Source organism: Prunus persica, chromosome G6 (assembly GCF_000346465.2).
Source record: "Prunus persica cultivar Lovell chromosome G6, Prunus_persica_NCBIv2, whole genome shotgun sequence".
Taxonomy (NCBI): Eukaryota; Viridiplantae; Streptophyta; class Magnoliopsida; order Rosales; family Rosaceae; genus Prunus; species Prunus persica.
The window spans coordinates 8,223,788-8,249,648 of record NC_034014.1 but is presented as its reverse complement, the minus strand read 5'-3'; the positions used below and the strand labels follow the sequence as shown (position 1 = coordinate 8,249,648).

The 25,861-nt window shown below is 36.7% G+C and overlaps 3 protein-coding genes and 1 pseudogene across 4 annotated transcripts; 1 reads left to right on the top strand and 3 right to left on the bottom strand.

Annotated features, from left to right (window-relative positions):
- LOC18774059 (histone H2B.2) lies at positions 1,783 to 3,242 on the top strand. The gene is made up of 2 exons (XM_007208497.2): positions 1,783 to 1,857; positions 2,025 to 3,242. The coding sequence occupies exons 1-2, from the start codon at positions 1,783 to 1,785 to the stop codon at positions 3,045 to 3,047; spliced, it is 1,098 nt and encodes a 365-aa protein (XP_007208559.2). The 3' UTR covers positions 3,048 to 3,242.
- LOC18772876 lies at positions 4,473 to 10,551 on the bottom strand. 2 transcript variants are annotated; one of them, XM_007207084.2, is made up of 8 exons: positions 10,362 to 10,551; positions 8,715 to 9,810; positions 8,333 to 8,451; positions 6,272 to 7,234; positions 5,877 to 6,189; positions 5,595 to 5,760; positions 4,891 to 4,996; positions 4,473 to 4,795 (listed from the first exon to the last, which is right to left on the bottom strand). In XM_007207084.2, exons 2-8 carry the CDS (start codon positions 9,540 to 9,542, stop codon positions 4,678 to 4,680), a joined length of 2,613 nt encoding a protein of 870 aa, XP_007207146.1. In that variant the 5' UTR covers positions 9,543 to 9,810; positions 10,362 to 10,551; the 3' UTR covers positions 4,473 to 4,677. The 2 variants fall into 2 exon arrangements, with proteins under 2 accessions (XP_007207146.1, XP_020421807.1); XM_020566218.1 differs by lacking the exon at positions 10,362 to 10,551 and adding an exon at positions 9,931 to 10,260.
- On the bottom strand, positions 15,531 to 16,577 carry LOC18773726 (uncharacterized protein At1g08160). The gene has a single exon (XM_007205877.2). It carries the CDS (start codon positions 16,459 to 16,461, stop codon positions 15,865 to 15,867), a length of 597 nt encoding a protein of 198 aa, XP_007205939.1. The 5' UTR covers positions 16,462 to 16,577; the 3' UTR covers positions 15,531 to 15,864.
- LOC18774061 lies at positions 22,023 to 25,794 on the bottom strand (annotated as a pseudogene).

Below are 25,861 nucleotides of genomic sequence, written 5' to 3'. Positions count from 1 at the left end.
GGGCATTTCTGGTATTTGAAATGTTCACCATCTCTGCGTTTGCTTTATATATATAGATAAAATATGAAATAAAAATAAAACCAATTGACACATGCGTGAACATGTGCCAAGGGACTAGTATATAATATAAAAAACAATTTGAGACCCCCTTAATTGGAGGCCTATAGTCATGGCCCTTCCCTCCCACCCCAATCCCGGCCCTGGTAAGGTACGTATATAGCTTTGGATCCTATTGTGTGTGTCTTTCGCAAGGAGAGTAGCTCCAAAAGATAAAGGCTTCCTCTAAATTGTCTTTGTTTTGAGAGAGAGAGAGAGAGAGAGAGAGAGAGAGAGAGAGAGAGATGTAACAGCAAGTCAAAATATATCTTCGACTGGCCATAAACACTCTGATGAACTTTGATCCCACATTTCTGATCTATACGAGACCTGGAAAATATCGTGTCATATTCAGTGTTGTGTTTTCTAGTTCTTGTGCTCATATCATGTCATTTCCAATGTCCACGTGTAAAGTATTTTCTTGTCAAGGATTATTTGGTATCTATAATTTAATCTCCACCTTGTTAGAACATATTCCAAATTCATATTATTTGGGTTTTTATCACAAATGGTATTTGAGGTTAGCGAAAAAACATAAAAAACTAAACGTGATAATTTCATAAATCTCAGTATCCATTTGTGATAAAAACCCTATTGTTAATAGAAAGCCAATACTAAACAATCTTAATTCAAAATACTTAACTATTCGCTGAGCTTAACTCAAAACTAACACAACTATGTTTATTTCTAAACCAAATAAATCATACATTTAAGAACAAAAACCCATGTGATCATAATACTAACAAAACCATTAGAAATTCTCAAATTATTCCATGGCTTGTATACACTAGATTTTAAGAAACAAAAAATTAATTATTTTCTTAATACGGCAATAGTTAAACGGAGATTTATTATGTTTTGTGCATATTCTGTAATTCGGTATCTTAGTGGTATGTAGTTTTTTGTTTTTGCACTCTATCTAGGATTGTGCATAGCCCTATTTGATGTCATTTGATATTAAGGCCAACTCTTTCAAAATCACTACTCTAATTGACATCATTGCACGTTTGGGAGCTTGTATAAGAGCAACTCCAGCATGCCCGGGCAAAAGGGGGGTTTGGCCCAAAACAGCCTTCCGGCGAACAAATGTTGCACGGACTGTGGGTGGGCTCCACAAGCCTGGGTTGGCCCTCAGGCAAAACTAGCCCTCAGTCTAACCCGAGGTTTGCTGACATCAATGATGACGTCAGCAACCAAAAAATAATTTTAAAAAATCTAAAAAAATTTAAAAAAATACTAAACTTTTCAGATTTTAAAAAAAATAAATACTTAGTCATATTTTTCACTTTCCACACCAAAACTCTATACAAATTCCTCTTCTCATATCTCATGTGAATAGTGGTTGTCATGGCAATAGGTGGAAACACACTTTACTTTTTGCAAGGACAGCCACTATTTACATGAATAGTAGCTGCCCTAACCCCCTTGCCATGGCAAAGGACAAATGGGTGGAGTTGCTCTAATGAGGGGGTAATTTTGAGGGGGTTGAATCTGTAATTGATCACTATTAAGGATTCCTTACTCTAACCCCTTGTTACAGTTTTTCTGTGCAGTTTTGCCGCAAATAAGGTTTAGAATTTGGGTCGAGGACCCAACACCGTTTGGGCATACGTACACAAAGCCCAACAACATTCTCAAAGTCTTTCATTTTCAGTGGACGCATTTTAGGCCTAGCCCATATATTTCATGTTGGAGGACCCACTGCAAAAATCTTCTCCTGGAAAGTTCAGTAGCAAGATTTGGGAACTTGGGAATGTAGAGGTAAGCTCCAAGAGTGAAAATAATAAAACTTCTGTCCACCACTATTACCCCCCACGTAGCCATTGGGTTCAGAAACCACTCAACACCTGTCCGCCACTTGTCAACATTTGGTAAAACCCCACAACACAGTTATTATCTACTTTAATATCGATATTTAACTACATAAGTTTCTTCTGTTACAATCCAAACAACATCTCCATTTTCAAATCCATTTTCTGAGAGGGAAGGAGGCAACTTTACTGCAAGCAAATATAGGGCCACTACTGTCAAAAATGGCCCCGAAGCGCTCAACGAAGACGGTGGTGAAGACCACCAAGCAAGTTGTGAGAGAAACAGTTCAAGTCTCATCAGTGGTTCAAAGCAAAAGGCGGAAGAAGCAGAGTGAAGACAGTGGTGATCAAACTCGGAAGCCAGTCAAGACTATCAAGACTATTTCCATTGAAACCCAAGAAGAAAATCAAACCCAAAATGTGGAAATCTCAGAGCCACTCAAGACTAGAAGGATCCCCATTCAAACAGAAGAGGAAAACCAAATCCTAAAGGGCCAAAACGCTGAAGCAATAACCACTCTCACTTCTGATCAGAAAGAGGCAGCAGCAGAAGAAGAAGAAGAAGGAGAAGGAGAAAAGAAAGAAGATCAGGAAGATACAGTGGAAACCAGTATAACTTCTGATGAGAAAGAAGACGAACAGAAAAGTGAAGAGGTCAAGACCCTAGAAGGAGAAAAGGAAGATTCCATGGAAACCAATACAACTTCTGATGAGAGAGAAGAAGAGGAAGAAGAAACAACAAAGAAAGAAGAGCACAAAAGTGATGAGGTGAAGACCCAAAAAGGAGGCAAGAAAAGTAGTGAGAAGAAGAGGAAGAGGAAGAGGAGAGAGAGAGGTAGAGGAGAAGAGTACAAGATATATGTGCATAGGGTTTTGAAGCAGGTGCACCCTGGCATGGGAGTGTCGTCCAAGGGCATGACAGTGCTAAACAATTTGATGAACGACATGTTTGAGAGGCTGGCGGATGAGGCAGCGAGGCTGACCAAGTACACGGCAAGAAAAACCTTGTCGTCTAGGGAGATTCAGGCGGCAGTGAAGCTGGTTTTGCCTGGTGAGCTCGGGAGACATGCCATGGCAGAGGGGACCAAGGCTGTATCAACCTATGTGTCCAATAATAATGGAAGACAGTCCAAGTCTTAATTAGGATTTAACCAAAACAAGAGTCTTAATTAGGATTTCGTTTTAGTTTGCTTATTTATAGATGTTACTTTCTTTTTGTAAATTGGTCTTCTTTCTTTCTTTGTAAAAGGGTTCGGATAACCATGTGTAGAGATGATGGCGTGTGAATATTGGTCCGCCTGTTTTGGTTATGAATTCCTCCTCTCTTTTTTGTCTCACTTTGATATTATACTTCTCGACAGCTATGGACGGGATGTATTAATTGTCTGAGTTCTATTGAGATTCAGAGCACACTTCCGAATTATATTTATGCCAACCGAGTCCTTTCAGTAAAAGTGCATACCAGTGGTTTTAAATTTGAACTTTCATAGCAACTTATTCACAGGTTTTAAATTTGAACTTTTATAGCACTTTATTTCAGGTATTAGATTTTAACTTTCATGCACTTGGTAAAGGAAAAATTATTATATGTTATTACTTAGATGTTGTTATCCTTTATGAAATTACTTATCTATGTTTATTTGGTTATTAAGTCATATTTAGTTGAAAATCAAATTAGTTATTATATGCAATCTAAGCTTGAAAGATCCGAATCTTTTGCTCTGATTTTCTCTGTCATGATCTACTTTACTTTTGTTCTTCATACGCCACTTCATTAAAATTTAATCTAAGGGATTTAAAAGTTGACACATCATCCCAAAACAAAAAACTAATTTACTCCTAATTACAAAAGAAAAAAAAACCTAACACCCAATTAACGGGATAGTTAATGTCCAAAAGCTGTAAAAAAAATTTTCTTCTTCTAAGCTTGATGGTTTTGCCTTCAAAGGATTTTCGTAGTGATGCTTATTGCTTTGCGATGGTGGATCAAGGTGAAGCAAAAAGGAGAAGAGGACAGAACGTGTAGCAAGAAGGAGAAAAAAAAAGAGAAGAGGACAGAAGTGAAGAAGAAGAAAAAAAAAACAGCTTTTGGACGTTAACTATCCCATTAGTTGGGTGTTAGGGTTTTTTTTTCTTTTTTAATTAGAAGTAAATTGAATTTTTGTTTTAGGATGATGTGTCAACTTTCAAATCCCTTATATTAAATTTTAATAAGGTATCATATAGAGAATAAAAGTAAAGCAAATCATGGCAGAGCAAAAGATTCGGATCCAGACTTAAAACCTCAAAATATTTCAGAATTTGGAATCTTAAAATACATTTCAATTTCAATCCCATTTTTTTGGAATTTTCAGATTTCAAAATTCATTTGGGCTCACCAAAATCGGAAATTTTCGGATCGAATTTTCCAATCCAACCTGCACCCTAGATGGTCCAAATGCAAATACCAAGTAAGGGGTGATATCTTTCAGGGAAGCAACCCTCAGTTGTTTTTTGTGGGGTGGGGGGTTGGGTCGCGGGGCAGTCAAGAGGCAAACCTCAGCTATAACCTAATTGGATACTGAATTTATGGTATATTAGCTTTCCGTTCTATTTTATTAGATCAGAATAATGAATCAGAGAGCATTTTGTGTGTCAATCGTACACTCAATATATGTAAGACATCATGGCACCTAAGCAGCAACAAAAAACAAAGAGAAAAAGAGATTGGAGCAAAACCCTATGATGCCTATATAAATGTTAACTTTAACTTAGTAACTTAGTGTTCAAGTTACAGTACAGAATAAGCACGGATCACCTCAACTGCGGGTGCTCTACACATTGGACACTTTCCGCTACTCTCAACCAATTCAGTAGCACATTTTGAACATGCACACATGTGCCCGCATCTGCAAGACGAAATGAACAGAAATTGAAAAATGATGTTAGAATCTCCACATATCCAACAATTCGAATCACAAAGGTGCACATTTTGGAGTTTTACCTGTACAGTAAAGAATCAATACTTCTATCACAACATATACAGCAAATTCCTTTCCTTACATGATCCCATTTAGAGCCATCTTCTAGCAGACCATCTTCACACAAACCTGCAGAAGCAGACACCTCTCACAGTCAACTTAAGGAAAGCAAGCAATGGACCTAAGTTTTAGAGAATTGTTCACCAAACCAACAACCAAATAAGGCGAAATGACAAGGGATCCACAGCAGGAGATGGGAGCAAAGTTTTAAAAGGAGAGGAAACACAAACAACTAGTATCATTTTTGCAAAGTTTTAAAAGGAGAGGATTAGGGTTTACAAAGTCTAATTTTGTGGTTAAGTCATACAGGTTAGGATTTTATCTTTTGAATGTTTTTGGTCAAATGATGTTTTCATTGCAAAAATAGCACATTACAGGCCTAGCCCAAGATTTGGGAGGGCAGCATAGGCCCATAAGTAAACTTCAATCTTCTTCTTAAAAGAAACGTAACATGTTGTACGGTGGGCTGGGTACAAACTGATGGAGTTCTAAGACATTAAAGCAGAACCAACACCTTTGATAGAAGAAACAATCAGACATAATTTCATTGCAACTATCCAATCAGAGTTAGGAAAACTATCCCAGAGGTGGTCAATGTAGAGTAAAAGTTCACCATAAAAAACAACTACGTAAAATATGCTTAAGTGCATCAAAACTATTGACAAACCTTGTGAACCAGATGATCTATTCAGGGCATCAGAAACTTCTTGTCTTATTGAGCGCTGCAACTCGAGTTGCATATCCATGCAGGCTTCTAACATCCTTTGCAAGTTATTCATCCTCTGTTGTAGCCTACCCATGTCAATCCTCATATCGTTAATTATCTCCCAGTCCTGTATCAGTAAGCAAATTGTAAATTGACTAAGCCAAAAGGTAGGCGTCAAGAATATAAGTGACTTGAAATCGAATTATGTAAACGCAAGATGCAAGAAAAATTATGTGAACTTACAATTCCAAAACGTTGATGCATGTCATGCTGTGGCCAATTATCAGGGTGTGACTCCTGGTCCCAAAGTGGTGAGGGAGGTATTTGCTGTGATGGCAGTGCAGTACTAGGACTAGGACTCTCAACAGAATCCACTTGACCCTCATTTTGATATCCACCAGTCTGCTCTAGATCCTGTTCTGCAGATTCAGGAGAAGGTGATGTATCATCTAGCTCCCAGTCAATGGTAGCATGGCTTTGTCTTTCCACATATGATTGTATAAGTCGATCTAGATTCTGCCGGAAACCACTACTAAGAAGATTAGAAACCCTTCTCCTGCAACATTAATAAGATTTCCATGAGAAAAGCTGATCCTTCAGAAGCCCAAAGCATAATCATGAATTAATGAATTTAATACCTGCTTAGGAGTTCCCTTATCTCTGTACTATGAGCATTATCGTCATCAGGAAAATAAAAGGTATCGATCTGTCTGACTGGATCAGCATCCTGGTCAGATGGCTCTTCTAACCAACTGTGAACAGCCTCTTGAAAACCACTTTCCTCGTGCCACACTTCACTAACTTCTTCAAGATGACTGTTTTCTCTATCCTCGCCCTCCAACAACTCTTGGGACCATTCATAACCAGCAGTTTCCTGCTGATCTCCAACTGTAATTCGACCAACATTTTCTCTCAAATCATTATACTCAACAACAGGCTCTTCCCAGTCTCCTTCCTCATTTTCTGAAACTCGATCCTGCCATTGTTGTACCTGAGAAGTAAATTCTTGAAAATTTACACCCCATTGAAAATTTACATCCCCAACCATGTTGCCTTGTAAATTATATGTATCACCAGATTGTTCACAGATTACACTTTCCTCCCCACTTGGCTCAGATTCATTAGATACATCAATGACTTCTCTCATGTTACTGTGTTCACCAGCATCATTTTGCAAAGTTTCTAGAGGCTGCTCAACAGCAGTGGTTGCCTGTAAGTTCCCAATCATATTACTACCAGTACCCACACTCCTTTCGACAATGTCAAAAATGGTTGAGCAATGCCCGTCTCTTACGACATTATCTGGAACTTCTTCCTGCCAACCTTCCACATGAACATTAGATTCTTGTGAATTTATATCCAGAATGGTGTTGCCACCTAAATCACCCCTACCATTTGACATTCCACATCTATCATGTCCTCTGTCATCACTTGCCTCTTCATTAGCGTCAGATTGTTCGAAAAAACCATGTACCTCTTGTAAATTCTCTTCTTCAGCATGTCCATTTCTACTACCACTAGACACACTTGAAGATGTCTCAGAATGGCTGCTGCTTACTTGACCACATGCAGTATTATCCAATCTGGAGCAAAAACCTTCCCTACTCCAAAGAACAGATGCCCAAATATCAATGAGAAAATAAATAAAAGCAATTTTTCTACATAAGAAACAAAAAATTAATGAAGAAATTAATTCAGTATTAGTCAATGAAATAATCCAGACAGCTTCAAGAATAAAAGAAGAAAAAAGTTAATGGATTTACATGACCACAATCTATAATTGATAAAAATATAGAAGATTAAGATGCTCTAAAGGTGAAAGTCTATATGCATACATACATGAACATGAGTGTAGCATCAAAAGCAAAAAATTACATAAAACAAAGTCCATGAACCGTAATTTTTTCCAACCAGTCAGAAACAGCACCATAAGGGTCCATTGCAGGGCAACATCATACCGGAACAGTGATAGAGGTTTTCAAAAAGAACTCAAACTCAATTTCACCATGTCAAAAGTGATTTATATATTGTTTTAACACTTCAAATTCTACAAAACTAGTAATCAAGAAAGGAAACACAAATAACAACATCTTGACAACCCCACTACTTAAAATTGTACCAAGGAATTAATCTGTTTGTTTAACTATCAAACAAACTCGCCAGTGCAAGCTAATAGCTATAGTTTGTCATCTTTCCAACAATCAAAATATAAAATCTACAATCTGCCCATTGTAATTTAGACTTAATCATCTTTCTATGGTGGACCACCCTTCAAGCCCCATAAACTCACACATATTATACCAAAAACACTTTCACGATTAGAAAGGGGTTGGAAGAATGGGTTTACTGCATACCATTTTTGTATATCACTTTTTGGCTAAATTCAATGATTATCAAAAATCGTGCATCAACAACTCTTGGAAGAAGAATAATTAGAAAACTTAGACTTGAGATGTCCCAAATCATTTGTACTTCAATAAATGTAAATATGATACAAATTATACAGAAAACAAAAGAGGATCACAAGGATGGGTTAATTCATCATTACGAGATGATGCAATTCCACCTATTCATTGCGTAAAACTTACAAAGACATCTCAGGTGTATATAAAATGGAAGGTCACACGATACTTAAGAAAACAAATTAGAGCATAAATTAAAGATATCATTCTTATTAATTAAAGCAGGGAAAATATTACCTTAGACCAGAGACTGTGTGTCTTTGCCTCAATAAGCCTAGTTCATTTTCAGCCATGGAAGTGGATCTCTCATTCTCAATCACTCTACCATTTCGTAAGAATCTTCCTCTGAGCAAGGACTGCGAGAGAAAAACAGAAAAACAAAAAACATGTTGACATATTAGTAACAAGAAAAGTTTTCCATGCCTAGAAACCAGTAGAAATGCACAGGCATAACAACACATCATTACACTTCTAGAACATGATACTAGCATATTGATTTACATAAAAAATTTCACCAAAATGATATTGTACGCTCAAGTATAACAAACTCAAAACCCATTTTCAAAGAGTAACTCTATGATAAGAAACTGAAGATGTGGAAAGCATGATAACAATGAACCTGAATGCGATTGCGGTGAGCAAAATGTGATACGGCCTGGTGCTCCAACAATTCTTGAAGTTCTCTTTGCCTTTCCCTCTCAGCCTTCTTTAACATATCCAGCAGAGCCTGTCTACCGCATAACTTGCGAATGCCCCTTCGCGTGAGCTCAGACCGGCCTTCGGTTTGGTTAACAACCAATCCATCACGAACTCGTTCAATTTGATTACCAATTTCAGCAGGCTGTTCTCCACTATTGTCACCAGAAGCACCTCTCTGCTGGCTGTTAATTTGCACCCACTCCCTTACAATTCTGACCCTCTCCTGTTCAGTTTCACCAAGCCATTCTGCCCTTGAACTGTTACTCATATTAGAAACACTTGAACTACACTCAGCCACACCACAATTCATCCATTCCCTGAAAACTTGCCTCACCCTCCCCCTTTCAACCTCCCCAAAATCAGAATGCTCACTGCTAAAATTGCTACAGTTCTCATGTTCATTGGATGACCCAATTTGACCTTGAGACCATAATCTGCACTCACTCTCCGCCACACTCTCATCGTCTAAATCACCTGTGTGTTCACTACTGTGGCCTTCAGCAGCATCTGCTCTTGAGATGTCATCTATCAACCTATCACTTCTTTGTTGAAGCAGCCTTTCACTGATTCTCTCTTGGGCACGACTCACCACATGCTCATCCTCAAGCTCTCGCCACATTCGTAGTAGGGAGGACGGGCGGGTGTTTACCCTTCTTTCATTGCCTATCCGTCTAGATGCGTGAGACTGAGAGTCTCGAAGGATAGAAGGCTCGAGCACAGAAACATTGTGTAGACCAGCAATAGCCATTGTCCAAGATCCAAACTAATAATTAGACCTTAAACTCATCTGTATAAAATGCATATTAAAACCGCATTTCTTTACAGGAATTACAACAAGGTGATTCTTTCAAAAATCAGATCATCAAACTCAGACGAAATTAGCCAAGGTCATAGCTATCATCCCTGTCATCATGGCCACATGAAGATGATAAACATACTCATCCAATCTAACCAGCATTAAATCATCCAACCCCCTAAAAATTTCACCATGACGTGATTGCTTTCTTCACTTGTCGCTGCATTTCAGAAAAGAAAAAGAAACAAAAATCAACAAATTTTTCCTTTTAAAGGTTTAACTCATTACGAAGTTGTAGAAAGATAAACCATTTACATAAAATAAAATTTCAATTAAATACCTTAGACGTAAAAAAGCAGAAATTGAACAAACAAACAATCTTGCTAAAGTCCAAAACTCCGAAACCACCGGAGTCATAAATCTATTCAACTCCTCAATGCTTCTGTTTGGTCTCTGAGAAATTTTACAAAACGACAAGAAACTAAGGCGCATAATCCCCTATCCCTCAGAGACACAAACAACCCAACAGCACATTCAGACTTAGTCAACCTTGGACTTTCCACACCTAACAACCATAACCGGAGATTGAAAGGTTTATTTTCCATCATTTTCCCTACCTTTCCCGGAAACCAAACAACCAGTAAATGAAGATTCAATCAAATTTCAAATCGACATTGCAAATCACTCAAGAGAAAAACGATAAATGACCGAATAGAACATGAACCGCAATGTTATTGAGCAATTTAAAAAGCGAAGATTAAAAAAACGTACCGGTGAAGCTCTCTGCCTCTTGATTTGGGAGTAAAGGAAACGAAACCCTAGCTGTGTAGAAAGTAACAGAGAAAGAGAGAGAGAGAGAGAGAGAGAGAGAGAGAGAGAGAGAGAGTAATAGAGAAGGAGAGAGAAAATGGAAGTTTCAAAGAGAGAGAGAGGGAAGAGCGGCGATTTTACGAAGAATAAATGGAACCACGTCACCGTTGAGAGTCTTCCCCCATAAATATTGCCGTAACGCAAACGTCTTAAATTTTGGGGGAGCCCGCCAGGGGCTGCCACGTGTCACCTGTCTGTTTGTACCGGTCATTTTACGAAACCTTCCAAATCTTAAATTTAACGGGAAGTGGGGAACAAGCTTGAGAAATAGAAACGACGCCGTTCTTGTTTCACTCCTTTTGTGATGCGGCGCCGTTTAGCAAGCTTCCTTTTGTAAGGATCTCAGTGTTGTATTTCGGAAGTGGGCTCCTTTTACCATTTCATTCTATTAGCCCAAAGAAATTATCATTTTTTTATCCCAAAAAAAAACAAATATCATTTAATTATTGGTGATGTGTTCTGTTTGCTTCAATTTGGATGGAGATGTTGTATGGCATGACACATTTTTCACCGTACATTAATTTGTAGGAAATTGAATAATATTATATTCAAAGAATAAAATACAGTATTTTTCTATAATATAATATCATTCTAGATGTTTTATAATATTGTATGATAAAGATGTGGCAACCAATGGACATGGAGGATGAGCTCAAAATATATGACCATGACCATGACAGTGAAGTTTATTTAGTGACAGTTTCTTTACCAACACTGCATTGTTTATTACATCTTCTATAGAATTGAAAATCTTACCTTTATGAAAGATATATGGTGACTAAATAAGGTACAAATAAGGTTATTCAATAATTTACTAGCTAGTTCGTATTATTGCAATGTCTTATTTTGCTGTAAATAAATGAAGTCTATAATGAGCTCCGAAAGAAAATAAATGAGACGTTGCCCATATTAGTTGGTGTAATACGATTTTACTCAAAACGTTAAGTATTGAATTCATTATAAAGAGAGGCCAAGTTGAATTCAGTATGTGGCCCTATGGTGTACATAAAGGCTGAAAACAATGCCTTTTAGATGGTGAAATCTATGGGTGGATCGAAATCTTGAATTATGTACTTGTATAAGAAGTTGTGTCAAATTTTAATTCCAAATTTGTCACTTTATATCATAATAAGATAGATTGAGTCTTCTTTTTTCTTATTGGTTTTTGGGTAATTAGATAGATATTGAGTCTTCTTAGTCCTAAAGCAATTGAAGGCTTCATTGAATTCAAATCCCTTTTCAACCACCCTTCTCTTCCTCGTCATGCTTGCTCAAGCTTGACAATGATTGGTTCTGATATAAATATTTTTTTATATATTTAAGATGTATGGAATTGCCCAAGTACACTTAAGCTTTCTTGATTAGTATAAGTTATAACAAAAGGAGATTGCAATAATTAGTGACTCCTTTTAGCCTGTTAATTAACACATTAGAGAAAGGCTGTTCCCTGTTTGCCTGTTGAGTGTTGGTCATCTTTCAAATTATTCCGACCAAAATAAAATTTATCAGACTAAAAATCCATACAAAAAATATATAGTGTTGACTTGACTGCTGCCAAACATGTCGCTGACACTGGTTTATAAATATAATAAATGAATGAATCATGCTCAAACCTCCCACCAAATTTTGATGAAATTGAGTAATCACAACGTGGCCAAAATGGGTCCTCGATCGTCTTCAAGAAAACTTGGGTGGAACTTTTATATTAATATATATGATTAAGAGGAATCAGGTTCGAATACCATATATAGCATCTTAGTTCTGTGGATGTGTGTGGGAAATTTTTTTCCTCTATTATTTAGACTATCACTTATATTTAAAAAGAACGACGAATTATGTTTGATGTATAACGTCTAATCACTTATAAAGAAGTTATTGTATTATTTTATATAAAAGATCCATTTTAAAATTTTATTTTTCAACACAAACATGACCTTTTTATGTATAATCATAACGCATGAGCATAATGACATGGTCCCTCTATCAACCAAAAAAAAAAGAAAAAGAATTATGTTCATATTATCCCAAATATATATATAAGTGATCCAATGAACATCATCCCAAAACTTCCTTGATATATATAAGAATGAATATTCTTGATTTTTCTCTTAGGTTATAAATGAATATTCTAAATTTTATCATTGGAAAATAAAAAACCCTTTTTTAGGTCACATAATATCATATTATGTCTTTGAAGTAGTAGACATTATGATTAATTTAAAAAAAAAACAACAAAAAAAAAATGTAGGGAGGCATTATGAAACCCACATGTAATCTGCTAGCAAGAGCTAATCTATGGCCCCGGCTACTTGAGTAGCTTTGAGGTCAAACCCCACAGCTTTTGCTACATCTTGTTTTGCTTGCATGCATGATGCATGGGTCCTAGATTGCGTGAGCATTCACGTTCTTCTGCCGCTCACTCACTTCTCACATATAAAATGCTTATGCTTAGTTTAAAGTTTTCTTTTATTCTTTATTATATGATCAACCGTATTTCAATATTAGAAAAAGAAATATCACGGAACAAGAAACTAGTAATGAAGTGTAATAATCTAGTTAAACAACTATGAAAATATAATATTTTGGCAAGATGACTAAATGATAAAAAGGTTACACGATGTAGAAAGTACATTTTGTTTTTAAATAGAAGAACTCTGGAACCTAATTAAGAACATTTAATACCAAAAATACTCTCAAAATAACTTAACCCTCAAAATAATAAGTAGAATGAGAGTCGAATTCTGTATATATCATTATATGTGAAGGTAAATGCATGTGTTTTAATTTGTATTTATTTATTCCCTCAATTTTTTTTAAAAAAATATAATTAAAATCTCTCTTTACCTAGCTATACAACCCAGAAAATGCATATGGACAAGGACAAGGACAAGGACATAGAGACAGGAAGATGGTGTAAAATGTGTTAGGTTGCCTGTCTTTCAAAACCTTTTTTCTTGTCGATTTAATTTGGCCCTTCTCTTTTGAATGTTTTATGTTTTATTTCCTTAGCAATATCTGACAAAGCAGAAGGAGCCCTAGCTAGTTGAATGTGTATGTAGTGGAGGGGTCCGGAAACGAAAGGGCAGGTTTGCTTTGCTTTGAGGGGACAACTGCCACATCAATATATGTCACATATTTGCAGGATATCTGTTTAGGGTTTGGACCAACATTGGCCTAATTGAAAGGGGCTGGACCTTATTATGTTGGGAAATATCGTTCCTCTCTCTCTCTCTCTCTGGGACCGTCTTGTAGTGTGTGTCCTATTATATAACATGCATATATGTCCCACTTTGGTTGTTCAGGTGAGTTCATTCATGTTATTTGCTCACTTAGCATCAAATCAAGTAAGGATTGCATCGAAGTCCCATCTAAAGATAATATCAAGTTCACAATCACGAGAATTGAAACATAATTTGGCAATCTTTTTTACGTCGAAGTAACTCTAACAGTGAAATACAAGAGGTAAAAAGTCTCGTGATAAATTCTTAAGCCCATAACTAATTTTTCCCCAAATTCAACTTCAAATTACCTCTCTTTTCTAGACCTAATCAACTCCAAATCATAACTACGTATTATGATTGCTGCTAATCATGAGTGATCGACAATCCTCCGATTCCAAGTTAGTAAACATGCCAAAGAAATGATCATTACAATTGAGGCTGTTGTAATTGTTAGCGTTTTATACGATAGAGACTTGACTACCAAGGCACTAATTATAGCTTAACACACTAATACAAGATGTCCCAATTAACTCTACAATCCGTCATTAGTTCAAATGTACGACGTCAGCACCATATCAGCTAATTAGAGTTGTTCTGCCAACCAAATAACTTGGCCGAAAGGAAGAAAAAAAAATCATGTGGAAGCTTGATTTCCACCATTCCATATGTTGACCTTCCTTCACATTTCACACCTAATGAATAAAATTGACAGAGAATTCTCATACACCCAAACTTCTTACTCCCACCAAACATTGAGGCTTATTTTATACAGAAAGCCAGGTATATAAATTTCAGTGAGGTAAGCTTTTCAACCAACATTTTAGTGAATTCGAGACATTTGTAAGCTTTCACTATTTTCCCATTATTCTTTACTCCACATTGACGATAAAAGTTTAATTGTTTATTCTTATGTTCCTTGCACACAAGAAAAAAAGAAACTTCAATTTAATCCATACTTTAATTATATTTGTTTAGATCTATAAATAAAAAAAATATTTTTGGATCTCGAGCCTTTACATTGAGAAGATCCTTTCTGTATACTAGCGGACTCATGAAGTTTTTAAAGGAGTGCAATTTTGAAAGGCTAAAAGCTTTATATAAAAAATGACAACCAAAAATGCTTATAATTTAAACAATACCAATGTCATTCATAAGTCATATAAAAAAAAATAGCATTACAATTAACCTACAATTATTGCCAATGGTGTTTCATATCAAGAAAACATCAAACAGAGAAAAGAAGAAGAAAGAATTGCTTGAAGCCCACGAAATGCTTGCCTTGTTTAAAGAATTGTTGTTTAAAACCCATGAAAAGAAAAGCTTCAAGAAAGAATCATTGTTTGAAGCCCACAAAATGAAAGCCTTTTTGAAAGCCCATGAATCCGGTTTCCTCCTTTCTTTTTCTTTTTTGCTCTGGCTCAAAACGATGTTGTTTTGGTCATGACTTAAAAAAAAAAAAATTGCACGCTGCAGTGCTGACTGCTGGCTGCACAGACATAGTTTGGCTAAGACATTATGTCGAACAGCTTGTGTGCACCACCACCAACTTGGGCAGAGATACAATTTGAAGCACCGCCACTGTTTCTGTGTTATAATTTTACTTCATCCAAATTAAGACATTCCAGCTCCTTTTATATATGGTGACTTGTTCAAACTCGTTCTGAAACTTGATACTGAATACAACGTTAGGGCATCACTTCACTTGCAATTGATACGTGACAATATCCATTAATAAAATTATTGCTGGGTCTTTAAGGATTTCTAAATTGATGGAATTTCGGAGTCGAAGTGTAAAGATGAAGAAATTGCTCAAAAAGAAAAAAGAATAAAAGAAACTGGTGACAAAAAAAGAAAAAAGAAGCCCACATATTTTCTATTTCGAACCAAAGCCCATAAAGTACAACATAAAATAAAAGAAACTTAAAGCATATCTGATCAATCCATGTGGATTTAGTTACACAATAAATAAATGAATAAATATCACAATTACATGAAAAATGAAAAGTTCAACACAACAACAATGACCACACACACATATATAGTTGAGGATTATATGAAGAAAACAATGTAAGTTGTAACAGAGTGACTGAAAAAACATGGTTTTTAAAATTTAAAAAAACTCCCAAACAACAGAGAAAAATTCAGTCATTGAAATATGCATGCAGTTGCAGAGACAGGATTGATCAAATTTCTGCATAACAGTAAGTCCTCTTCAAGTTCTTAGGCCTTGAAAACTCCAACACTGGGGCACATGAAACCCTTAATGTGCGATGGCGCGATTTCCAAGCTCCAACCTTAAACCTAATCCTTGCCTTGAGCCAAACATCAAACTGGATCCTGCCTGATCTTTTCTCAAGCTGTAGATCGTTAGAGACAGAGCTGGGCAGTGCAGTGGAATGAGCTGTGAACTTGATGTTGAATCGGGTCACGTTTCGATGGCGCTGGTAGAAGGGATCAACCCCAGAAAATGCCAGTGTCTGGTCATTGTAGTTCACAGTGGCTTGAATGGAGTCATAGTATAAGGAAACTCTCTTGTTGGGATTGTAGGCTCTTAAGACAAAATCAAAGTCGGCAGAGAGGTGGTCATTGGTTAGGTTGAAGTTTTGGATTGAGCCATCCTCAATGGTGTAAACAAGGCGCTTGGGCTTGAGAATTAGCCAAGTGATGAGCACCACAATACCCAAGAGGACAATGCAAGCTAGCAAGACTATGGCAATGAGTCTAATTGGATTTGATCTTGACTTTGGTGCTTGTGAGGGCAGTGATGTAGAGGTAGGCATTTTGCACAAAATTTTTGGACTGAAATTTGGAACGCTCCTGAAATTTGTTGCTTGGTGGTTGCACCTCTCAAATGAGCTGATATAAGAAAAATCTTGAGGTTCTTTTTCTCTGTCACCATGACACTTTTTCTCTTTTTGTTTCTTGCATGAAACTCAAGACATCTGGATAAAGGGCTGAGGCTGCCAGTCTAGTTTGTTCTTTTCTTCAGCTCTGGATGTCTTAAGATTAAGATTTGAGAAGTATTTTATGTATGTGATTGTGACATTTGAGAGCAAAATCATAGTATTCTGATTCTGAAGACATTAGCTGTGCTGTCATCTGAACTACTTTTCTACCAAGAAAAATATGCTAAAGACTGTGGAGTGGATCTCACAAGAAGAAGTAAAGAAAGGAATATACTTGCATGGTGGCAAAAGTACCATTTTAATATCATTTGCTTCAAAGTCACTAGTATTAGTATGTGATTAGATATTCATCATGTTCCTATCAAAACCATGTTTATTGTTATTATTATTATTAGTGTAATAATTGTATAATATTTTATTCATGGTTCTTGCTTTGCCTCCAAGGTATGCTAAAACCACTCTTGTAAGCTGCTCACTTTGTTCTGTTATTCCCATCCCATCAAAAGAGGAAAAGAAGAAGAAAGTTAATATGGGATAGCTGTAGCTGCTCATTGGATGTAAGTTTTTGAAAGGCCCCAGGGCACATAGTTGAATTGAAAGAATTGATTGACAAAGAAAGAAGGAAATGAGATTTTTCTCATTCCAAAGCCAAACTATGTTGCAAGCAGGTTAAATTCTATGGATTGAATGGAATTAGGATGATCTGTTTATAGTTCTATTTCTGTGGGGTCATACATTTGTTTATGGTTTTGTGCTAATATCTGCGGGTTTTCAATGGAAATATCATAGAGATTTGAAACGACGTAGTTTTAGACTTCAACACAATATCAATCTAGAAAACATTACAAACCAAGTTTGAGAGTTTATCATGTTTTGAAGCTCTTGCCTTCCAAGTATTAACTTTTTTATTTCAACGTAGGAAGAGGATTCGAACTTTTATCTCTTCCAACATTGTGAAGAGATACCACTGAATTAAAAGTTACTTGGTAAATGTTCTAAACCTTCTTCCGAGTTATTTTCAACTAATCGGCATAACTACTTCTCACAAGAAATTGATAATCTATTACTTTGTCCATGTCCCACTAGCTTGGCTTCATTGTTTGCTGTTGAGCTAGGCATTGTTCAAGGGTGGAGCCACCTTGTGCTCAGGGAGGCAAGAACCCTAACTCTAACAATCCAACTTTGAAATCCTTTGCACCAATTGCCTTATGGCCCTCTTCTTGGGCTTCTGGGCTTGAAGAATTACAACCCAACAAGACACTTTACACATAACGTTATTTTAACATTTGTACTTTAATCAAACAAACTTGAGGCGCACTAAGATTTCTATAAAGCAATTTTCCCTCCCACACAAAAGAAAAGACTCTGCGTGATCAGCCTGACCTAACCAAAAATTGGGTGACTTTCACATGAATTTGAAAACTTTATTTAATTTTTTTCTTCAATGACATCTCAAGATCCCACATACACATGAATTTAGCAATCACAATGGGCACGTGGGGGCAGAAACCTTTACTCGAACACTTTTGACCTATTTTATTTATATGCTCATTGACCTAAAATGGAGACAAATTGCAATGGACTGACACCAATAGCCAGATGCTTGTTACTCAACTATAGGGTGCAATGATAAAATGCTTTTTTTTTCTTCAAAGAGATCATATAATTTTATATATATATATATATATTAGAGCGACGTGAATTTATTACACTAATTTTTGGATACCAACTGATATGTCGGTGTTTCAATTATTTTCTTTCTGAGTCTATTATGAACTTTATTTATTTACAGTAAATAAAACTTTAAAAAATAGGTGGCAATATAGGCAAAAGATGAAAAGGAAATGAGAAGGAAAAGGACTGAAAGTGATGATAGCATCTAAGTTGGTCGCCGCATATGCTTTGGAAGATCCTCAAGGAGCCCACGTTGCTCAACAATCAACAGTTCTCATTCACTTTTTGCATTCCCATCTCTGCATATAAAATGAGACCCTCTTCTCTCATGCTCTTTCACAACCACAGCAACAATATTTGATAGTCCCTAAGATGAAATATATAGTTAAGTTTTTGGTACACCTAAGTGCCCTAGTACTACTAGTGGTGCCATCCCCACCATGTGGGTTGGTGGTGGGAGGTGGCTCTCCAGCAGAAGAATAATGATTTTCTGTAATGGGAGAAGTTGAGCTTGGTCTGCAGCAGCCTCTCTCAAAGGAGAAACACTTGTGTGGAATGGGGATAGTACTATTTTGCTATCTCCAACCAATCCCGATACGTCACGTGTGATAACTTGTCCACTTCGCATATCGTGATTGGCCAGGGATAGCAAAGCAATGCTATCCCTGTTTCACAAAAGTTTTTCTGCTCTCAAAGGGTCTAACTGGCAAGCTGTTAATTTCTCCTGCACAGGGCAATTTCAAACCTTTGGCATTTTACCCAACTGGGAATTTCTCTGCATCATTATGGGGTTCAGTTAATATATATATATATATATATATATATATATGTTAGTAAGTATCAAAGCTTTTGGTTTTTTTCAGTATTTGCTTCTTTTCTTTCATATTTATATTAATGTAGCAGAAATCAGCAGGCAGCTGGTGCAACTTTGATGTACATGAAGCTTTGCAGATGATGTAATTTTATTTTTCAAAGCAATGTATTAATTATTTATGCTTCGTTTAGACTTTTAATTAGCTCTCTTTAATTTTAATATGAACAGTTCTTCAGATGGAAGATACCCCACATCTCTAAACTCTTGGTCTTGCATATATAAATTTCAATTAAAATACTTTCTTTCATTCTATTTCTTCTCACAACAATCTGTATCTTCCATCTTCTTCATACTGCTAAAGGTACAAAAACTATTTACTGCACATTATTCTATATTGGTCTATCTATCCCCTTAGATGTGATGTGTTCTTCTTCCTCACTAACTTTCCTCTCTGCAATTCACAGAAAAAACTCTTATCGGTTCTGACACAAAAGGAAAACTCTTCCCTCTCACCACTTTCTCTCCTACAAACTCTCCCTCTCTCTTCACGATTGGATTCTTTAAAAAGGGAACTTGAAACCAAAAGGTGGTCTTATGTGCTGCCTCCTCCATTGGATCCTCATAACAGAAAATAATTGGTTGTATGCTGTCAAAATTGATTGGACCATTTCAGTAAACACATGATACATACAACAATTTAACTAGACATTTAGAGCACGGAAAATTCTGACCCGACTAGTGAGATCCATAGCTTGCAGTATGATCCGGTACAGGCGGTTTCCTTTCTTTTCCTCTCAATGGCAATAAAGTCTAACCACCGAGTCCGCACCAGCAGTGAATAACCATGGCTGCCTTGGATGGAATTTACAGTCCATTACACCTGCATACAACCGCAGTTAATAAAAGATTTAGCTTTAATTTTCAAGTTTGAATTACACTCAGAAACTGAGTTCACTATAAATTTGGCCTGCAACTCTGCAAGTTCTATTCACTAACTCCTAGTCGCATCTTATCAAATCCCCATTGTAGAGAAGGGACCTTGAACATATCATACGTTCAAAAACATTCAAGCTGGTGAAAGTATGTTTAATATAATGCCCAGAATTCAGTAAACTTTTTACACATGCACTAGCAGCATTTTTTTGGCTGCCTTCTCTTCCTTGCCAGTTGAGCTACTTCCACTCCTCTTCCAATTTGAGTTTCCTCCTCGATTAGGAGGAATAACCATCAGAAAAAGACCATGGTAACATGTCCCCCATATTTGGCGAGGGAAAGATGATGAGCGAACTTATTCATCTTGTTAAACCGCCCAACAGAATACAAACTGAAGAAAGCTATAGGGCGCACCTCTCTCATTTGTGCTTGAATGACCTCGGAGTATTTCCAATGGAACAATAAGAGGGTTCTTGTTAAGATCTGAATAAACCATGCCATGAAAAACATATGCAGTGCAATCATCAGAGCATGTTGCAAACAGGGGGCACGAGCGATGAAAACACACATTGTTGATGTCCTTCTGATGCAACCTGAAAAATTTTCACAATGTCAGAAGAAAACAATTATATGTCCAAAAATCAAGCAAATAGAATTTGATGTGTTATATTTGGTTTGGTGTTTGTCTAATTGTTAATGATTGGTCATTTAGCTGATTAAACCTATCTATTAGATAACATCTTCCAGAAATCTACGCATTATGCAGACCATTTCAGAGATTGCAAAATTTAAAGTGAACCAGTGTCTTGCAAGAAAGTATTAACCCCCTCTCCAAACAACCAAAAGAAAAGACCCTACAGAACATTTATTTGTTTTGCATCATTATTTGAAAAATAAATGTGTGACATGCTTGAGAGTAAGGTTTAGATGAAAGGTCCATGTCGAACCAACATAGTTTTCCTTCTCTGCTCCCCACAATTATATGAACACCTGCATAAACAGTACAGCCCAGATAAATCAGAGTACAGTTCACGCACAACTGTTACGACGAAGAGAATAATGAATGGACTCAATCCATACAGTTGTATATAGTTAGCAAAAATTTAATGAATGAAAAATAAATAAAAAGAACTACCAGAAGGATGAACTGCAATAAAGGAGACTTCACGTAGTCTGATCTCAAGTTTTCTGACGACCTTTCCCTCTTTCACCAGATTATAAACACGAATTATCTTCTTTGTTGAAATGAAGAAGAAGGAACGTGTAGGATGGAAAACTGAAGTAACTGCAATCCCTCGCAACTTGAATGAAAGTGTCTGAGTAAACTTCTTAGAGAGCTTGTGTATAAAAATAGCTCTTGATTCACGTAAAGCCAAGTCAAGAAAATCCAGGGAGATGACTTATTTGATATAACTTGGTTTTGTTATCAGAAATTTAATAATAACTCATTCGCAAACAAATATACGCATTAACCATACACGTCTAAGAAATAAAAACACATACCCAAACCCATCTGTGTCATGCTTAATGTAGCATATAATATAAAAATATGTGTATACATATGCAGAAAGGATATCCGCTGGCACCACTGTCGAAGGATACTTTACGATGCCATTCTACTGAAGCAACAGTCTGCAGGAGCCCAACAAAGAAAGCAGTTAAGATTCTTCATAGAAAGACCAACCTTCTAATCTTGACTTCAGCTTAAGAAACTCATAAACTTGCACAACCACAAATAAATTGGTGAAGGAAAAGGCTAATGTACCTTAGACTTAGAGTGCCTTAACCTGATTCCCTCAAGTTTATCATCTTGAAGCCAGCTTACACTGGATGCTGTTTTGCCTATGTAAGAAAAACATGTTCCGCAAAGGTTAGAAACCATTCATTTGATATATGATATTGAAAGCTATGACGATCTCACACTGACCAGAGTCATCACAGGCATCTCAACAGAGAGAAGTTCTTTAGTCCTTTTCTGTACTTCTTCATTTCCACAACCAGTGTTCAAAAGAAGTACGTCTTGGCCCCTACAATTTACCAGTGATTAATTTGCAGAGCCTTACACAGAGACAGCCAGTATAGAATGCTCGGGATTAGGATTCCACGCTACATATTTGATCGCTTCGCCAATCTTATAGTGTTTTAGACATCTACCAGTTTCAACCTCCCAAATACGCACAGTCCGTCCAATAAACCTGTAAGAAGAACAGATGATGAGACCTACCGACTTCAATTACGTTACTGAATGTAACAAAGAATTAAGGAATGTCATCCACACCTGATGCAATCCACTGCCCTGAAGCTTCTACAGAAACTGACGTAACTGCATCTTCGTGACCTCTATACTCAAGATAACAAGAAACAGGGTAAGGCTTAAGATCACTTCGGTTTGGTAGCTTGGGCTTCAGAGACTCAGGATCGATATTAAGCTGGAACATAAAAGGATATACTTTGAATAATTTGATCCTTGTCCTCATATGACTATAAGTAGATTTTACAAATTGAAATATCTTGCAAAACCATCAAAATCTGAACAAATAATCACTACGGAATCTTTTCCTCGATCAGGATTTTTCACTTACGCGTTTTTTTGGGACTCGGGGGCACAAATAGATCCAAACATCTTTCAAAGCATTCCTTAACAGCATTCTCATATGCAGGGATGCTTGTCATAGATGTAAACCTAACGAATATGATAATAATGTGCTTGTTAGATGCTGTAATATCAGAAAGAGTAGCAAATTACGATTAGTCCAAATTTCAAGTCACACTGAATATTACCTTTTAGGTATAAATTTAGGATGGTCTTCCTCGTACGTTAACTGATAAGAACTGATCTCTTCTTGTGTTGGGATGTATTCTATAGAAGGATTGAAGGACTCCTCATGGCCTAAAAGCAAACATCAATTTTAAGCTTTCCATCAAGTCTCAAGATACTTCGTGCCAAATAAAGGAATTGCACTACATCTGACTTTTCACAATCCTCAGAATATGGATGAAAATTATTACCAGGCAATTTTGGCTTTGGTGCAGGAATGTAAGATAGATGGTCATTCTTTTCTGTTGAATTAGAGTCATCTCCCCACAAGGGATAAACACTTTCTTCTTCTTCCTCCACCTCTTTGGACTTTTTAGGCTTAATCAAACCCTTGCGAATGGCCAACTTGATCTTATTAACCTGTAGATTCATCAGAAGAAGTGCAGATGATGGAACAGGAAACCATGTTAAATTAATAATAATAAGTTTTCCAATCAAAACAAACTCTAGTACACTTGTTTAACTCTGAAGCTGCATTGAAAAGAAAATAAAACTACAGAAGAAAGGAAAAAGAAAGAAAACACCCAGCAGGAGTAATACATTAGGCATGCCTTACCAGTTTACTTTCAGATTTTGAAGGAATTAATCGTTTCTTGGGATCAGGTGCATTTGACAGTGGATGCTTGGAGCCATCCCATTTAAACCAATCAACATATGGCTGCACTTGAAACATGGGGAATTTCACTTCAACTTAAAATGAGGAATTCATTTGTAAGGAAGTTCTTATAAATAGCCATGTACTAGTCATATGATCAATAAGAATATCATAAATATTACAACTGGATGAGTTTGATCTACAGACCGCATAAGGATCAAAGTCACCATGGGGAGCCTTTCCTTCGAGCAATCTGCTTATAGATTTGATATCTTCTTTCGTCAGTTCTACATCCTCATCATTTTAATCATCATAAATTTTGCGCCTGAAAAGTAACAAAACCAGAGTAAAAAATATACTCTTACTTATACCTTCAAAACAAAATGAAAAGAAGAAAAGGTTGACAATAAAATTATTGCAAAAATATACAAGATAGCTGATTGATAATTCCACTCTTTCTTGTTTTGATTCCTCCCACAATGATTTGGAAGGCTGAAGCACCTCCCAAGGTACAAGTCGTAGTCTAGATAATTGCCCATGGGAGGTCAATACTTGTGATTTGGTTCAGAGGAGAAGGAAGACCGGGTTGCTTATCTATGCACCAGTGTATTAACATCCTATAATTGATGGCTATCAACATATTAGAAATAAAAGCGTACCAGTTCTCTGAATGGTCAGCACTAGCAAGAAAGGATTGCAATTTATCTTCTTTTTCCTTCTTCTTTATCTTCTTCCCTGTAATGTCATACCAATATGTTTCTCATCCTGATACCACTCCAAGGGGACATCACCAATTGTATTTCGAGGAACCACCTGTTAAAAACAGAAAAAAGTAGAGAAAAGGCACTTAAGTGCATTCAGGTAACTATACTATATAAAATCGCATTTAATTTGCTTAAGACAAAAAGAAAAGAGACCTCATCTTCAGATGAATCACTCTCCTCAACTCCTTCATGAAGTTCAGAACTATCACTTTCCTCATCATTACCATGATCATTGGCCAAGTGATCCTTGTTGCTTGAGTTAAGAACGCCCTGCCATGGTTATAGCTAACAATATTAACACACTGACAAACAGAAAACTTGTAGAACCAAACCGGCTTCATTGTTCTACCAAATCATGAAAATTATATAGTGTCTGACCTATAGGCTTGGTGTAGCTGTATATTAGTTGAAATAAAAATAAGAGATCACATGGCATGGAAAAGTAAGTCACATCTTTACATCTTTAAACATTTTTTCATATTTCCACAACTCTAACCTCATTTCCAGAGGAACCACTCTCTTTATCTTCTGAGTCTGGGTCTCTGATTGCTGGATAATCATCCGAGTCATATTCTTCACTATTTGACATATCCTATAATCACAAAAGGCTAGCTCCTTTATTTCAGTGCGAGGCGAAAAATGCAGCGGAGCATCCACAGCAGGGGGCAATGCAATAAAGGAAACAAAACACAACCGGCTTCATTGTTCTACCAAAAGATCCGTTGGTTCAGTTTTACCTAAAACTATAAGGGAAACCGAACCAATCCAAACCATTGGTAATCGGTGTGGTTCTGTTTGTGCCTAACTCAAAACCATGCATTTTTCAACATGCTCTTACATAATCATTGCTAACATTCTATCATTATATCATTCCATCAAAGGCTGCGTAATTTGCAGCATAATGAACATTCAAAAGCGTACATTTTTTTCCACCTGCTATAACAGAAATCATGCTAACATATTAACATTCTATTATTCCATTCCATCAAAGGCTGCCAGCATACTAAACATTCAAAAGCATGCATCTGAGTCCATATTGGTGGCTCATTAGAAGCAAGACCTTCTTCCACCCCCTGGTGCACCTCCATCTATATAAAATTCCCAACAGATTTAGCACAATGATTGAAACAGCAAGCATGAATCAAGACTATCAAGCAATCACAACAAAATCCAACATGAACATCAAGCCTAAACCAATATCTCATAAACTGCAGAACCTATCTACAAACAACAGCAAGTCTATCTATAATCACAAAAAATTTCAGAACCAATATCTCATGAACATCAAGCAAGCAAATTTTCAGAACTCACCACCGTTGGCACTGAGTCAGCTTCATCCATAATCACCACCACATTGTAGTCACAACAGACTTTTATCCAAGTCCTGTACCACAAAGACGCACATATAAAGTTAAAAACAACATACCATTGATTTGGATTGAAGACAAATTAGAAATAGCATAGGGTTTATACAGCGTTTTAAAAGGCGCGCACGTTTGTGAAATGCAGCGAAGCATCTCTGGCCGCGTGGTTTGCCATTGAGGCGCGCAAGAGGTGTCGACGAGCAGTTTAGGCGCTGGGCGGTGCGTGTGAAGAGGGAGAGAGATCGAGACAGAGAGAGAGGAAGAAGGAGAAGAGAGATCGGCGCTGTGCAAGCGCGGGAAAAAGAAGATGAG